This window comes from Pestalotiopsis fici (genome assembly GCF_000516985.1).
Source record: "Pestalotiopsis fici W106-1 unplaced genomic scaffold PFICI_Scf_3, whole genome shotgun sequence".
Lineage (NCBI taxonomy): Eukaryota > Fungi > Ascomycota > Sordariomycetes > Amphisphaeriales > Sporocadaceae > Pestalotiopsis > Pestalotiopsis fici.
Window position 1 is genome coordinate 5544581 of NW_006917093.1, and position 14342 is coordinate 5558922.

The window sequence follows — 14342 nt, forward strand, 5'->3', positions numbered from 1 at the left end:
GCAGTTACGTACCGTCATGTACACGCGCGGAACAGGGCACGATCTCCTTACCCTCGTGTTCCTTAGACAACTGAGCAGAGGAGGCAAAAAGCCACCCCATCATTTCCTCTTCAGGCAGTTAGCAAATGGCTCGTTCCGAACTTTCAAAAACCCAAAGACCGCCCTACCGAGGCTCTCTACGCCTACGTACATGGTATGCAGTAGTGTAGGTAGCCTCGCCACGACTCGGAGACGACGTCGTTTTGGGCCTGGTCGTGTCTGGCCTTCTCCTACAAACCGGATGGATACCTACAGTCCTACGCAATTGCACTGCGTCTCCCTCAGGTAAGAAGGGTTCCATCAAACGTGTGGAGGTCCCTACCTAGCTCCCGAAAAGCTCCATCATCAGGCCACGGCCATGGAATTCCTGGGAGAGCGAGAAAAAAAAAAAGCCCCCCTTCGGAAAACAAAGTTGTTTTGCACGTCAAGGTGCTCCGATTTTTTTCTTTTCGGATTTCACAAGTATAGCTCCGAGGACCTACCATGATGTTGAGCCGGTGACGCATGATTGATTTTCTTTTTTGTTTTCTGTAATCTCCTTCTTCATCGAAAAACACAAAGTAATAGACACAATGGCTACGCAGCCCGTAGAGTCGTCGTACACACCAGAGCCCTTTGTCGAGCGGCGGAAGCTCTCCGTCCTCCATGGCCCAGTCGATCCCCCACTGGTAGACCTCACTTTGGGCGAGCTGCTCGAACTCCAGTGCCAGCACCACGGCACGCAAGAGGCTTTGGTCACTCCGTGGAACGGAACGCGATGGACCTACAATGAGCTCAACCAGCAGAGTGGTCAGCTCGCACGGGCATTAATGTCGCTTGGAATCGGTGTTGGTGACAGAGTTGGTGTCATGGCTGGCAACTGTGCTGAATATGCTGCCATTTTCTTTGCTGTTGCACGGATTGGTGCCATTTTGGTTATCCTCAACAACACATATACTCCGACAGAAGCACAGTATGCTCTCAAATTCTCAGGTAGGGTTCGGTCCCGGTCCAAAGTCTGCTGATCTTGCTGACACGGGAGTCAGACTGCAAGGTCTTTTTCACACAAAAGAAGATTGGCCGCGTTGACAACTCAAGACTCCTGGCCGAACTGGACGCCCAGTCGACCAAGCCTAGCGTAGTCATCATCAGAGGAGAGGCTGGCGCGTACCCAACATATGCCGAACTTATGAAGCGAGGCTTGAAGGTCAGCCAAAGCGACCTCTACCGGCTGGGAAGAAAAGTCCTTTCGCACAATGTGTGCAACCTCCAGTTCACGAGCGGTACCACGGGCCTGCCAAAGGCTGCCATGCTGACTCATCACAACATTGTCAACAACTCGCGCTTCATCGGCGACAGAATGCGCTTCGGCCCCGATGACGTTCTCTGCTGTCCGCCACCGTTATTCCATTGTTTTGGACTTGTGCTTGGCCTGATGGCCGTCATCACCCATGGCGCCAAGATTGTCTTCCCCGAGGAGGTCTTTGACCCGGCTGCTGTGCTGCGCGCCATTTCAGATGAGCAGTGCACGGCATGCCACGGCGTGCCAGCCATGTTTGATACCCTCTTCAGCCTCCCCCTGCCGCCAAACTTCAACTGCGACAGACTGAGGACGGGCATCGTTGCCGGTGCGCCGGTTCCTCGGTATCTGATGGAGCTGATGGTCGAGCGCTTTGGCATGACCGAGTTCACCAGCAGCTACGGCTTGACTGAGGCGTCTCCCACATGCTTCAACGCCTTCACCGATGACGGCATCGACAAGCGTCTGACGACTGTCGGCACTTTGATGCCTCATGCTCACGCCAAGATCGTGGACCACGAGGGCAATATTGTCCCTGTCGGCACTCGCGGCGAGCTTTGCATTGGCGGCTACCAACTGCAGGCGGGATACTGGAACAACTCGGAAAAGACATCTGAAGTGATGATGCGTGACGAGGCCGGTGTCTTGTGGCTGCACACTGGTGACGAGGCAGTATTTGACGAGGACGGATACTGCTCAATCACGGGACGCTTCAAGGACATCATCATCAGAGGTAAGGTTCCACTTCTCCGCAAGCATTGGCAACAATCGACTAACCTCTTTTAGGTGGCGAAAACATCTACCCTCTGGAGATTGAGGAGCGCTTGATGGCACACCCCATAATCACAAAGGCTATTGTCACGGGTCTCAAGGATGCACACTACGGCGAGGTCGTGGCCGCCTTTTTGGAGGGCGATAGCAGCAAGAATGGTCAGCGCCCCAGCGACCAGGAGATGCGGGATTGGGTGCGACAAAAGCTCGGAAAACACAAGGCGCCGGCCCACGTCTTTTGGCTCGGCGAGGGCGGCGTGCCCGCCGACGTGCCCCTCACCGGCAGCGGAAAGGTCAAGAAGTACGAAATGGCCAAGTTTGGAGAGGAGACACTTAGAAAGAGAAGACTCGAAAAGCTATAAAAAGCAGGCGCGCGCGAAAGAGGAAGGAGAGGACAAAAAGAAAAGTTGGATACCCTGAGAATGACTAGTATACGTAGAGCAGCATCATCTTGCATTTAGACGACCATTATCGACATTTTATTGACATTTTGAATAAAAGTTTTTTGAGTACAACTACTCCTTTATTCGTTTCAATCCACCAAGGGCATGATCATAGAAGTCTACATTCGAGTGGTGGCTGAAACTTGGTCTTGTAAGCAACACCAATTGGCCCATAATGCGCAAACAAGTTTTGTGGAAATACTTTATCACCATGTATCGTGTGCAACAATGATTTTACATGTTCCTTTCATATGGTTCTTGGGCACTGTTCATTTGAAGTTTCACGAAATCAACGCAGTATGCTCTCTTTTGCCTTTGCCATTTCTCCCACGTATTCTATAGGTAAAGGAGTTTTTTTTTTTTCTCTTTTTCTCTTTTTCTGGTAACAGTCTACTATTCCATCTTCCATCACGCGGTAATATACTGAGGCTAGAATACTTGGTCCAATGTAAACTACCTCCTCCTAACATCACTTACTTATACGGCAGCCGAAGTGGTGCAACTAGCAATACGCCATGTCATCCAAACCAGCAGCCGTACTATTTGAACAGGTGAGTCTCAACAACCTTTACTGTATGGCATGTAACTCTTTTCGACCGTGTGGTAGACTCCGTACTGGCGGAGTAGGCGCTTGACCTGGAAGCGGTTGACGCTGTCCATGTCGGTGTAGTAGCACTCAAAGCCGAACGCCTTGTTTTACGCTTTCGTAGTCTTTCACTGAGTCAAGGCAGCACTGAGTCTGCGTGTGCGCCTTCTTTTTTTTTTTTTTTTTTTTTTGCAAATGCGCAGTTCCCAGTCGGAGTAAGGGATTGCAAACGAGGCTGCCACCGTAGCGCGCCAAGCGCCATTCGGGGGAATGAGAAGATCATCGTTGTAATCTGCCTGTTAAGCGTGGAAGTATCAGTATTGGCCATGAACTATTTTAATCGGGAAGGATGAGTGCTTACTGGGTCTCGACGGGCATGATCCTGCCATCCATGGTGGCAGCAGCAGCAGCAGCAGCAGCATCAGAAGGATAGCCATAGGCAGTGGCGTTGCGACTGAAGACGACAATATTGCCGTCAATAGCAATGCTCAGGTGGCTCGGTAAGCGACTTCTGCTCAATTGCCGTCTTGGTGGTACCCTCAGCCTTGTCGGTCATTGCCTCCGGGACTAATTGTTCGTCCGGAGATCATTATAGAGTTTTCTAAACTCCCAACCCGTGTGGACTTGGGTTCTGTGGCCTTGACAGAGGTTATTCGGTGTAAGTACTCCGACAATTGTGCAAAGGTGATTATTGCTTTCAATGGTTGTAGTTGCGAGTCTCCGTCCGACGTGAGTGCTTGATGAAAGCTGTGATTGGGACGAACGGCGACAATGATTGAATGTGCAGGTTCCTCACAGGGAAGGTGGGGGAGGGGTAGATTGCAACCGCCTCTTGCAGTGTTGCCGGCGTCTTTGCAAGAGGGGCGACGACTAGGTTCTGGATAATTGGAAGGTGGGGTGAAACTTCATTCCTGCCATCGTGACGGCAGCTGATACTGGCCGTGATGGAATGTGCTTGGGAAGTGATGACGCCATTTCTGTCCGCAAGGTCGAATTATGTCTCTGCAAATGATAGTGTAGATGTAGGAAGATGCGATGAATGACGTGCAGATACGATGAAGCTCCCGAAGATGCGACCAAAAAATACAAGGCAGAAGCCCAGTATTCAAAGATGCGACGGAAGAAGAAAAGGCAAGAGCTAAAGAATAAAAGGTAGTGCTGGAAGAAAACACCAGAGGACGTGTGGGATTGTGAAGCCACAGATGGGAAGTGAAAAGGAAAGGGGGGGAAAAAAGAAAGCTTTGCACTCCCGCACTGGGGTCAGGTTTTATAGATGTGTGCCGGGCCTTTGTGACCTCAGAATCACCCCCAGCAACGACGACAAACGAGATCAGGCCGGGCGGGCGCGCAGAGATCATTGTGGCCCACCGCCGCTCTCGCCGTTTGCTTTGAAGGATCAATATTGGCGGGAACAGATGTTGTGGCGGGTGCCAGTCATTGTTCTCTCCAGCTCGATCGTTGATTGCCCGTCCAAGATCCGACAATATTAGTACGGTCTTTATTGAGCGAAGCATCGCTAATCTTCTTGGTACTTCACGTCGACGTCTTCGACGGCTGATGCTTCAAGTAGTTGTCATATTCCGAGATTATCTTGAATATCATAATCCATCACAGCTGAAATATTGTTCTGTTCATGTACTTGTTTTATTTTCTGGAGTGCAAGAGGTCGCGATGTTCTTTTGTCATCGTGGCCAGATACTTGAGAACACTTGCCAGTTCACAAGGCTGTGTTATACTATCAATGTGTTTTCTAGCGGTCCTGATGTTCCACGACTGTAGTCCAGTTGTGTAAGTCGAAATTACCGCACGAACTGGCTGACAAGGTGGTATTCGCCGCCGAAGGGTATCAAGGTACCAACCTCTACAAATTCCAACGAGCCAGGTATGTAGGAGACTCTATGCCTCTGGATTTCTACAGCGCTTGAGGTGTCTGACTATTTCCTGCAGACCCTGGTTGCCATGCAATGATTTTGTCTATGCAGCGCAGGGTCTCATGCTCAACTGCTCAAGTGTTGAGCTCTAAAATAAGGTGAACCTCTCCTTTGATTGCCCCCATTCTCCGTCATTTCTCCCAGTAATGACTTCGCCTCGCATGACCCCGTCGATGTAACACTCTCCAATCAGCCTATGCTTGCCCTCAGACTCTCTCACTATGTAAGGAACTTGCCCACCAAACAGCAAGACTATACTATCGCCCTCCTTGATAAACTCGGGTCCAACACCAACCCGACCTTCTTCAGTTGTGAAAAATCTCCTACCTTTGCATGCATGCACAAAGGCCTGGTGGAAGCGACCTGCATCTGGTTTCTTGCCATGAAACCATTTCCCGCTCGAGGTGACAACCGTCGGCAGACTTTTGCCGAGATATTGTGAAAACCACTGTGCAGCATCGGCCAAAGCCTCATCAGTATCCTCCCCCCATGGATTTGGACCTTGAAGACCTATCGTGATTGTGTATATAAACGAGCGTAAAAGGTCGCGCATTCCCGAATTCTGAGAGACTTGGGTGCCCGACTCTCGACTTTTCATAATCCGCCAAGCTGTGCTGACAAAGTCCCGTTCCTGCTTATCCGGCACGAATCCAAAACCGCTGCCTTTCAATTTGTCTCCGTAGATGCGGACAGTATCGATTCTGCACCCCTCCAGGACGAGAACATCATCATCTCCGCTAAGATCCATGGTCAGAGCTTCGTCGCCGCTCGCTCTAAATAATGTTTGTTGTCGCGATCGCCAAATCTCGGAGGATGGCTTGGTCAAGCTCCAGTCGGGCACCCAAGACGGCCAGTTGGATCGGTCTGCCGAGTAGCCATTGACGTGGGATAAAACAATCAAGGAGCCATACTCGATGATCAAAAACTTTGCCAAATCGCGATACACTGTCTTGACAGATTTGGTGTAGTCGGGCTCTAGTAATGCATGTATGCCTTTCTCTTCAATAGACTGGGTCTCCTGCGCAAGACCAAAGGTGGCGTACAGCTTGTCCACGGCCTGCGTGGCCGCGCGACAACGAAAGTCCTTCAAGATATCCAGAAGAGCCAGGCGTTTGGTCGGCCGCTGGTGCATTTTCCACATGTTGGCCGCGTCGGCCAGTGGTTGCAGATGTGGCGCATCAGCAGGTGCTTCTCGGATCCCCTGAGGCATTCCGTAACCCTCTCTGGCGTACCAAGCCGTAGCCTTCCCAATGGCATCCCAGTCAATGTGCCAGTCGCCCTGGATGACGATGGCTTTCTTGGCCAGCACAATCTCTTGTACTACCCAGGTGCGTTGAAACCAAGCATTGGTCAAGAAACCCCGAAAAATGTCCCATTCTGAAGCTGTGGGCTTTGGTAGACCATGAAGCTTGCTTCGATGGGCATAGTCGTGCACTGGCCGGAGGGACGCTAGGCTGGTTTCCTGCGCCTCGATATTTCGGAGTGCTTGCTCGAGAAAAACAAGCACCACCGGTACATTTCCATGATCAGTCAATCTTGGTACGCCGAGGCCGAGGGCTTCTTCACCGAGAAAGACTTTTACTACTGATGCTTTTTGATAAATCTCGTGCATCAGCTTGACTTGACTTGCTCTCTCGTCTGGGTCGTCTTGATTAATGCAGATGGAGTCGATCCATACAGGCTTCCACTGGGAGTGCGTATTCATCCTAGTCTCGCTTCTGTTCCGTGCAAAGTTCCGCCAGGCATTCCGGCTAGAGTGCAATGGATGGTCTTCGGGCCATATCGATACTGAATCCCAGTCGACAAGTGGTCGCAAGTGTCTCAGAGCAACTTCGAGGTTATGAGAAATCACCTTGCTGATTCCATTGCATGTAATGGCGCGTGACGACTCGGTTCCCCAGCTTAAAAGACGGAATGTGTCAGATTCATTCTTTGATGCGAAAGCAATGGGTTCATGGTACACAGTATCGAGTTGCATCTTGTGGACAAATGGAGAAATATTGAAAAGCATGGGCGTAGGGAATCAATCAAACACTAAAAGCTAGAATACCACCTACGTGGGCTACTTACACATACGATAGGGCCTCAAAGTCAGGCAAATGTTCAAGATCCACTGCTTGTATGAGAGTGCACTCAATGTCCTCGTCGGAAAGTCCAGGCTTTATCAGCAGTAAACGTAGCGAATTCCCATTCAAAGGCTCGTAAATACTCCGTTCAGCTTGCATATTGGTAGGTGACCCTGAATGATCTGGCGACAGTAATGTTTAGCAGGTTGTGTACAATGTTGTTCACGCCAAGCTCCATCCCACCTGCTCTTGTTGTTTGATGGAGAGGAAATAAGAAGAGGGAGAAAAGAAAAGTCGATGGCCAGGATTGATATCTGGCCCGGCACTTGAGGGATTCCTTGCGCGAGGCAGTGTACTCGGATGTGCTGTCGTGGTGAGTCTGCCTCGTCCTGCGCCGCACCGTAAGACTGACAGGGGCTGGAATCCACCGTCATCACCAAGGACCTTGACAGCGCTCGCATCGTACGTGACAAATCCTGCTCACTCTCAGCCGCATTGCTAGCACTTCAGGCATCCATTGCTCGGCCTTGATCTGAAACGACCAAAATTCATTCCATCTCCTCGAGACAAAACACCATGGGACTGACTACACGAATCAAAAAGGATCTCGAATTGAAAAACTTCAGTGAGTAACTCCTATAGGCTGATTGCCTAAACTGCAAGGGGAATGATCAAGGCTAAAAGTAAAGCTCAGCGGTCCATGCGCAATGGTAAATAAAATATTGTCCCCTGCACCCTCTTTTCCTCCGGCAACTGACATCTGCAAAGGCTTGGCATGTTCGCAGCTGTTGTTCATGCCATAGGGGCCCTTCGATTGCTCTACATGGCTTTCAAGGCAGACCGGTACGCTGACTGGTGGGCTGGTGAAATCTCCATGAACCTACCGTGGTCTTTCAGGCTCGCCTGGACCTTGACCGGATATCTCAACCTCATGTGAGTTTCTCTGACAAGGGGCCATCATTCTGAAATCGCGCGGGGGGAGCTAACAAGAGACCTTGCTGTAGGATATTGCCATTGGGTCCCATCGTTGTGGAAGTACCATGTTTATACTTTCGATTTCCCTGGTTCGTCACGGGCTTTGCGAGCTGGGAGCTGTTTGCCCTTTTCCGGCGGGCAGGTGTCGATTACTGGGGGTTTTTCGCGCACACGCACCTCGCGCTCCAAATATGGAGCATCGTTTTCATGATATTGGATAATCTCGCGATGGGAGTGCTATATCGATTTCTGCCCCATCTTCGCCGTATCAATAATAGTCTGTCTGCAACTCCGAAGATGGTATTTTATGCAGCGTTGACGGTCGTTCTCATCCTCACGTCCAGGTACAGCCTTTATTGGAGGGCGAGCGCCGGCCAGTCGATACTGGTGGCTGCTTATTTCCTTTATGGATCTACATCCATTTTGTATGGTTACGCTTGGTATCGGGGACAAGGCGTCGTGTCCAGTCGAGTCCTTGGTGGTTCTGGGGTTGAACCAATCGCTCTGGCATTCCCCGGCCTGGCCTCGGGGCCGATAGCAATTTAGAAGCAAGAATTGATTAAATGAGATAGACTTTATAGAGTTGTAACTTGGCTGAATTCATGATAGACTTGCACTTTGACCAGAATGTGCACACGGATCAGAAGCATCACACGCCATTTGCTTCCCGAGTGACGATGACAGCAGCCAAGGACTAGCAAGACTTTATATACGTGCACGAGTCTTTGTATCAGGGGGAAAATGCAGCAAGTTCAAATCTGGCAGAATTGTTAAGATAAAAGCCTTTTATAGAGTTGTGCCTTATTGAGTTTGAACCATCAAACAGTGAATCGATGGATCCTCGAAAACCCTGTGCAGAAATACACAGCGCAACACCTGATTGGTGGAATACGACGGAGCCCATCTACCTCTAGCATACCATAGTGCTGGGAAATCTCTCCCCCCAATGACATAGTTGTGCGTCGGACCTATGGTCTAACCCACTATGGGTCAACCAAAGTCTTTACTTATCTCTTCCTTGTCAAATGTTCCCCGCACAATCTCGTCGACACACACCTTTTCCTGCCACCGGAAATAAGGTCGACGATTTTTCCCAAGAGGCCTCTTTCGGCATTCTACCCGGGGAATATTATTCTTGTCACTGTTGATTGATCGTGGTTGTAGGTGTTGTTGTTGTTGTTGCTGCTGCTGCTACTGCTTCGTGACCTTTGATATAAAGCCAAGACCAAACTGTGGAGTGGAGTTATGCCTTCTCATTCCGAAATCAAAGACCCCAATGCTTTTCCCACCGTACAACTCACAGTCCTAGGTATGCATGTATCTCTTTGCTTTGAATTTGATTTTGAGGGGTCACCTACACCGACATTTCAAATCTCACGATACTCTTCTGCGTTTCAAGACTGACCAGTTTTCGGAATACCAGCAATATGTCGCTTTTCAGAGCCAATCGCCTTCAACTCGATTCTCGCCTACACATATGTGATGGTACAAGACCTCAATGGCGGTGACGATACCGATGCATCCTTTTATGCCGGCCTCTTGGTCTCGGCGTACGCCGTGGCCGAGGCCCTGACCTCGATGGGCTGGGGCATGCTGTCTGATCGCGTCGGCAGAAAGCCCGTTGTCCTCTTTGGCCTCGTGGGCGTCGCCATCTCGAGTCTCATCTTTGGCTTGGCCAAGAGCTACTGGGTCGCGCTGCTGGCCCGCTTCATTGGCGGCGCGCTCAACGGCAACGTCTCGGTCATGCAGACCATGGTGGCCGAAATGGTCAAGAATCCCGCCCACGAGCCCCGGGCCTATGCCACGCAGCCCTTTGTCTGGACCCTCGGTGGTATCATTGGATCCGCCATGGGCGGTTTCCTGGCGCAGCCCGCGCGTTTCTACCCTGGGCTGTTTCCTGCCGACGGCCTGTTTGGCAGGTACCCGTACCTGCTTCCAAACCTCGTTGCTGTCGCCGTCATTGTCTTGGCCGTCCTGCAGGGTATCTTCTTCCTCGAGGAGACAAACCCCGTGCTCAAGGAGGTGGATGACAATGCCGTCGAGGATAGTGACATGGATGAAACCACGCCACTCAACGGCGCTCGGCAAAGGGGTCCGCGGGCTAGTACCATAAGCGAACGGCCGCGCTTTGCCGAGGACAGCCTCCCCCTCCCCGTGGAGCAGAATTTTGATCTGAGACGATCTTCCTTTGGTACTGTCCACTCGATCCGGCTGCCAGCAGACGCGCAGCCCAGTGCAGTGCGCGCCGACGGTCGCCCTGCCCCGCCGAGCCGCGCGCTGAGCACGCAGAGCTTCAAGGGCAAGACGTTCAACTTTACCATCATCATGGTCACCGTTGCGCTGGTCATCTTCTCGTACCACCAGATGGCTTTTTGCACTTTGTTGCCGACGCACCTGCTGGACAAGCCTCAGCAGCCGAGGGGCAAGCTCGATCTAATGGGAGGGTTGGGCTATACGGTACACGACGTGGGTGTGTACCTGGCCGTAAACGGCATCATTGGGCTGTTCATTCAGGCCGTCATCTTTCCTCTGTTCGTCGACCGGATCGGCGTTTGGAGATCTTTTGTGCTCATGATTGTCTTCTACCCGGCTGCCTATGTGCTCAACCCCTTCCTGTCGGCTTTTCCCGACTGGCTCGTCTCGCCCGGTATCTACCTGTCCATGGTATTGCAGAGCTTCTTTGGCATCATTGTAGGACCCTGCGCCCTGATTCTACTCAAGAACGCCACGCCGTCTCCGGCTGTGCTCGGCAAGGTCAACGGGTTCGCCATGGCGGCCTGCTGCCTCGCGCGCACCGTCAGCCCGCCACTCGTGGGCATCATCTACGCCGCTGGTGGCTCGGCAGCGGCCTGGTTCAGTTGTGCTGGCATCGCCATTGTGGGCATTGTGCAGGTCATTTGGGTACCCCGGAAGCACGCTGTCGAGCATGTCGAAGTTGACGCGGCACTCTTTGAATAAACTCCCAAGATTGGGGGTCCTATATGAACATGGACTGCCCCTTTGGTATAGATTGCCTCTGGCGCTGTGAGATTGAAAGTCGGGATCTTGTTACGGACGACTGCATTTTGCTTACTTATATACGTCTGTGACATTATTGTCCAGAGTATCAGGAAACATTTATCGGTGGAATCGGGTATGTTTCATTCGGCGCTCTGTTTTTGGTCACGTGGGCATATTGGGATCGTTTAATGAATACTTGCCTACATCTTATAGCATCAGCACGCATCAAAGTTTCAGGTTTTACATGGGTACCTTATTATAGAAATACGATTTACTTTTTGAGCCAATACAGCATTAGTCCGGCATTGAGAAATGGGGTCTAGGTGGAAACCGGCCCACATTCTACAGAGTATAATGGACATAGTAGGGACCTGACTGACTTGGTATGCGCTGAAGCCAGGGGATTATCACATTGCCATACTATCGCCACGGTATTTCCAGGGTGTCATTGACATGTCGAATGCGCTAAGATTGGGAATGATTTCTTGATTAATATATTGATCATCATATTATTATTGCAAATGCCCATCCCGAATCGGCTGTATGTGACTGTTTGAGGCCGCTTTTGAGCCAACAAGTGTGCTCGAATAGGGAGTCCCCATCGACGTAGCCCCATCCGCACCCGGTGCACCCGCTGGTGCCTGCGCAGTTGTCCATACAATCCGCCATGCTGTTTGTTTGTACGCTCCCCAGATCGGTGGCCTCGTCGTCCCCGCTATAGTCTATTCCGCAGAGGTGAAGGAACTGGACAGTCGACCCCGGCACAGTGTATGTTGTTCCATTACCGGCCGGACAATCGACGCCTCCTGTCGAGGTCGCTGTGGCAGATGTGGATGTCGTCGTCGTCCCGGTCGTCCCCGTTTGTGTTGTAGCAGTGGCTACTGCCGATGAAGCAGAACTATCCGTGCTGTTCCCTACGCCGCCTGACGTCGAAGTATGTGATGTGCTGTTTGCTTTCGCTTGGCTTACACCGACTGCCACGCCGATCACGATTCCCAGTATGACAACTGCCGCAACGGCCAAAAGACCCCAGAACCACCGTTTTTGCAGCCCAAATATCCTCCCGTCTCCGTTTCTTCTATTCTTTCCGCCCGGTGGAATCGGAAACATGCCATTGCCGCCTCGGCGTCCTGCCTCTTCAGGATCGGGAGTCGCCGGTGGCGTCGGGTCGCGCAGCCATGAGTGTTGTACGGGCGCCGGTTGTTTTAGCGACGACGGAGAAAAGGACGTGAGCGAAAAGCGCGGCGACTTTAGGTTGAGCAGCTCGAATCGCGATCTCAAGTCTTCCTTTTCTTGCTGCGCCTGCTTGAGCTCCGTAAGCGACGGAGTCCTCGGGATCAGAGGTTGCTGTCCCTGGACAGAACCTAGGGTGCCGGATCGGTACGGTTTCATTTGCGCGACGAAGCGGGCAGCAAGCGCAGTGCTCGCTTCCCTGATCTTTTTGGCTTGTTCCTTATCTCTGCTCTCTGGCTGTTCTCGCTTGCTAGTGGGGGGTTGGGCGGCCTTGTCGCACTGAATAAGAAAAAGAAAACGTCGATTCTTTTTAGCGACTAGCAGCGACGCGATACGGGGGTGTCCTCTTTCGATACAGCAGGTTGACGATAGCGAAAGTCTGCAAACATGCTTGCACAATTGATGTATGTGAAATAAAAATTAAAGATGATTACTTTCCACTGGCCATTGGGAAAGAAAAGGGCAAGGAGAGAAAAATAATAGAAAAGTTCCTCCCTCCCCCGGCATCAGCCAAGCCAACACAAAGCTGCTCTACCGCTCCTGCGAGGGAGTAAGTACGACATAGTCCTGCGGTGCCGTCAAATGGATGTGTGATCCTGACGCCATTTGGCTGCAAGCCCATCACAGCGCAATTTCTCGTCGTGGTCGTCGGTCAGCGCGCTAACTGCTGTTGTGCAGACGGGTTTGGCGGGCTGGCGGGATTGCATGCTTTAGGTTCCTCTTTACTGCCTTTTCGGTAGGCCAGTGTAGGGGCCTGGCCCCCCATTGGCAGGGGCCTTTGACGTCCTTGGCCAGCTTAGCCAGGGCAGCTTGTGGGTGTCCCTGGGCGCCTTTACTGCATCGGGCGAAATTGGGCTCGGAAGCGAGGGCCTTGGCCGCCTAGCGACAGCAACTATTGATCGACGGATTAAGCATGGTTCGCCGGCCTGGGAAATGGGAAATCACCACAACCGTGGTTCGTCGGCGATAGCTTCAGCGAAGAAGTTTTTCAGGGTCCTCGAATGTTTGTCACGTATGTTTGTTGACTATAATAGTCCATCTAGCACTACACTTTTGCCATTCCGATCTGGGTGATTCTTTTGGTCGTCCTCATATAAGTTGCGCAATCATGTGGCGTCTTGCCCTTTTGTGTTGTGCCGTTGCTGTTACACTGTCCGCTGCATCTTTGCGCGCGATTCTGCAGTATGATGTTGGTTGGGTGGATGATAATAGCTGTATCATCCCTGACTCGCTGGATCCTCTCAGCAGTATGCAATGCAGTAACACTCACCAACTCCTCCACGGCTTCCGGTCCCTCCCTCTAGCTCTTCCCATAACTGCTGTGCGACACCATCCTCCGAAATAACTTACTACAAAAAAAAAAAAAATAAGAGCAAGAATAATACGTTCAATTCCTACAGAGTGACCATCTACCCATAGGACACAAGCCCATCCTTCCAAGCGACCGTCGGGCTGTCGGAATACTGGTCAGGATATGCCCCAATACTGTGGTAACCTAACCTAGTGCCGACGCCCGAAATTGGCAGCGCAATAGATCGCAACCATGGCTTTTGGTTCCTGATCGACCCAACCCGGAAGCAGTAAAGATTGCTGGTGGTGGTCGTCGTCTTGGGGACTGGTTCATTAAAATGATCTCTACCGAACACCAAAGTTCCAGATACGAGGGCACGTACAGAGCAGTGGCAATCGCAGACTGTGAGCATACCGGCGACGAAAGGCACTTCTAGACTTTTGGTGGCTGTCTTTCTATGACGCGCGCTCGGATCGCATCTTCGATGTCTTGGCCCCAGGGCCACCTTCAACGCCCGGGCCCCAAGCTCCGCCCGGCTCTTCAGGACCCTGTTTTTATTCCCCGAGGCGCGATGTCTTCTCGGGCCTCTTCCACTGTGGCTATGATGGCGCTTTGTTTGTTAGAATGCCAGTGGCGTGACGCCAAAAAGATTAGTATTGAATGTTCACTGCGCACAATCAGGAAAGTCCTATTCTGCTTCTGCTAATCATAAAGCGCAACTTGGTTTG

The 14342-nt window shown here is 51.5% G+C and overlaps 5 protein-coding genes across 5 annotated transcripts; 3 read left to right on the forward strand and 2 right to left on the reverse strand.

Moving 5' to 3' along the window:
• Positions 1 to 611: 611 nt before the first annotated feature.
• On the forward strand, positions 612 to 2451 carry PFICI_05789 (uncharacterized protein; the record flags this gene model as incomplete). Its single annotated transcript, XM_007834370.1, has 3 exons — positions 612 to 1011; positions 1065 to 2051; positions 2105 to 2451. 3 exons carry the CDS (start codon positions 612 to 614, stop codon positions 2449 to 2451), a joined length of 1734 nt encoding a protein of 577 aa, XP_007832561.1.
• Positions 2452 to 5137: 2686 nt separating this feature from the next.
• On the reverse strand, positions 5138 to 7027 carry PFICI_05790 (uncharacterized protein; the record flags this gene model as incomplete). The annotated part of the gene is made up of 1 exon (XM_007834371.1): positions 5138 to 7027. One exon carries the CDS (start codon positions 7025 to 7027, stop codon positions 5138 to 5140), a length of 1890 nt encoding a protein of 629 aa, XP_007832562.1.
• Positions 7028 to 7691: 664 nt separating this feature from the next.
• PFICI_05791 (uncharacterized protein) lies at positions 7692 to 8052 on the forward strand (the record flags this gene model as incomplete). The annotated part of the gene is made up of 3 exons (XM_007834372.1): positions 7692 to 7740; positions 7810 to 7825; positions 7884 to 8052. 3 exons carry the CDS (start codon positions 7692 to 7694, stop codon positions 8050 to 8052), a joined length of 234 nt encoding a protein of 77 aa, XP_007832563.1.
• Positions 8053 to 9572: 1520 nt separating this feature from the next.
• PFICI_05792 (uncharacterized protein) lies at positions 9573 to 11048 on the forward strand (the record flags this gene model as incomplete). Its single annotated transcript, XM_007834373.1, has 1 exon — positions 9573 to 11048. The coding sequence occupies one exon, from the start codon at positions 9573 to 9575 to the stop codon at positions 11046 to 11048; it is 1476 nt and encodes a 491-aa protein (XP_007832564.1).
• Positions 11049 to 11594: 546 nt separating this feature from the next.
• PFICI_05793 (uncharacterized protein) lies at positions 11595 to 12712 on the reverse strand (the record flags this gene model as incomplete). Its single annotated transcript, XM_007834374.1, has 2 exons — positions 11595 to 12602; positions 12659 to 12712. 2 exons carry the CDS (start codon positions 12710 to 12712, stop codon positions 11595 to 11597), a joined length of 1062 nt encoding a protein of 353 aa, XP_007832565.1.
• Between the last annotated feature and the right edge of the window lie 1630 nt (positions 12713 to 14342).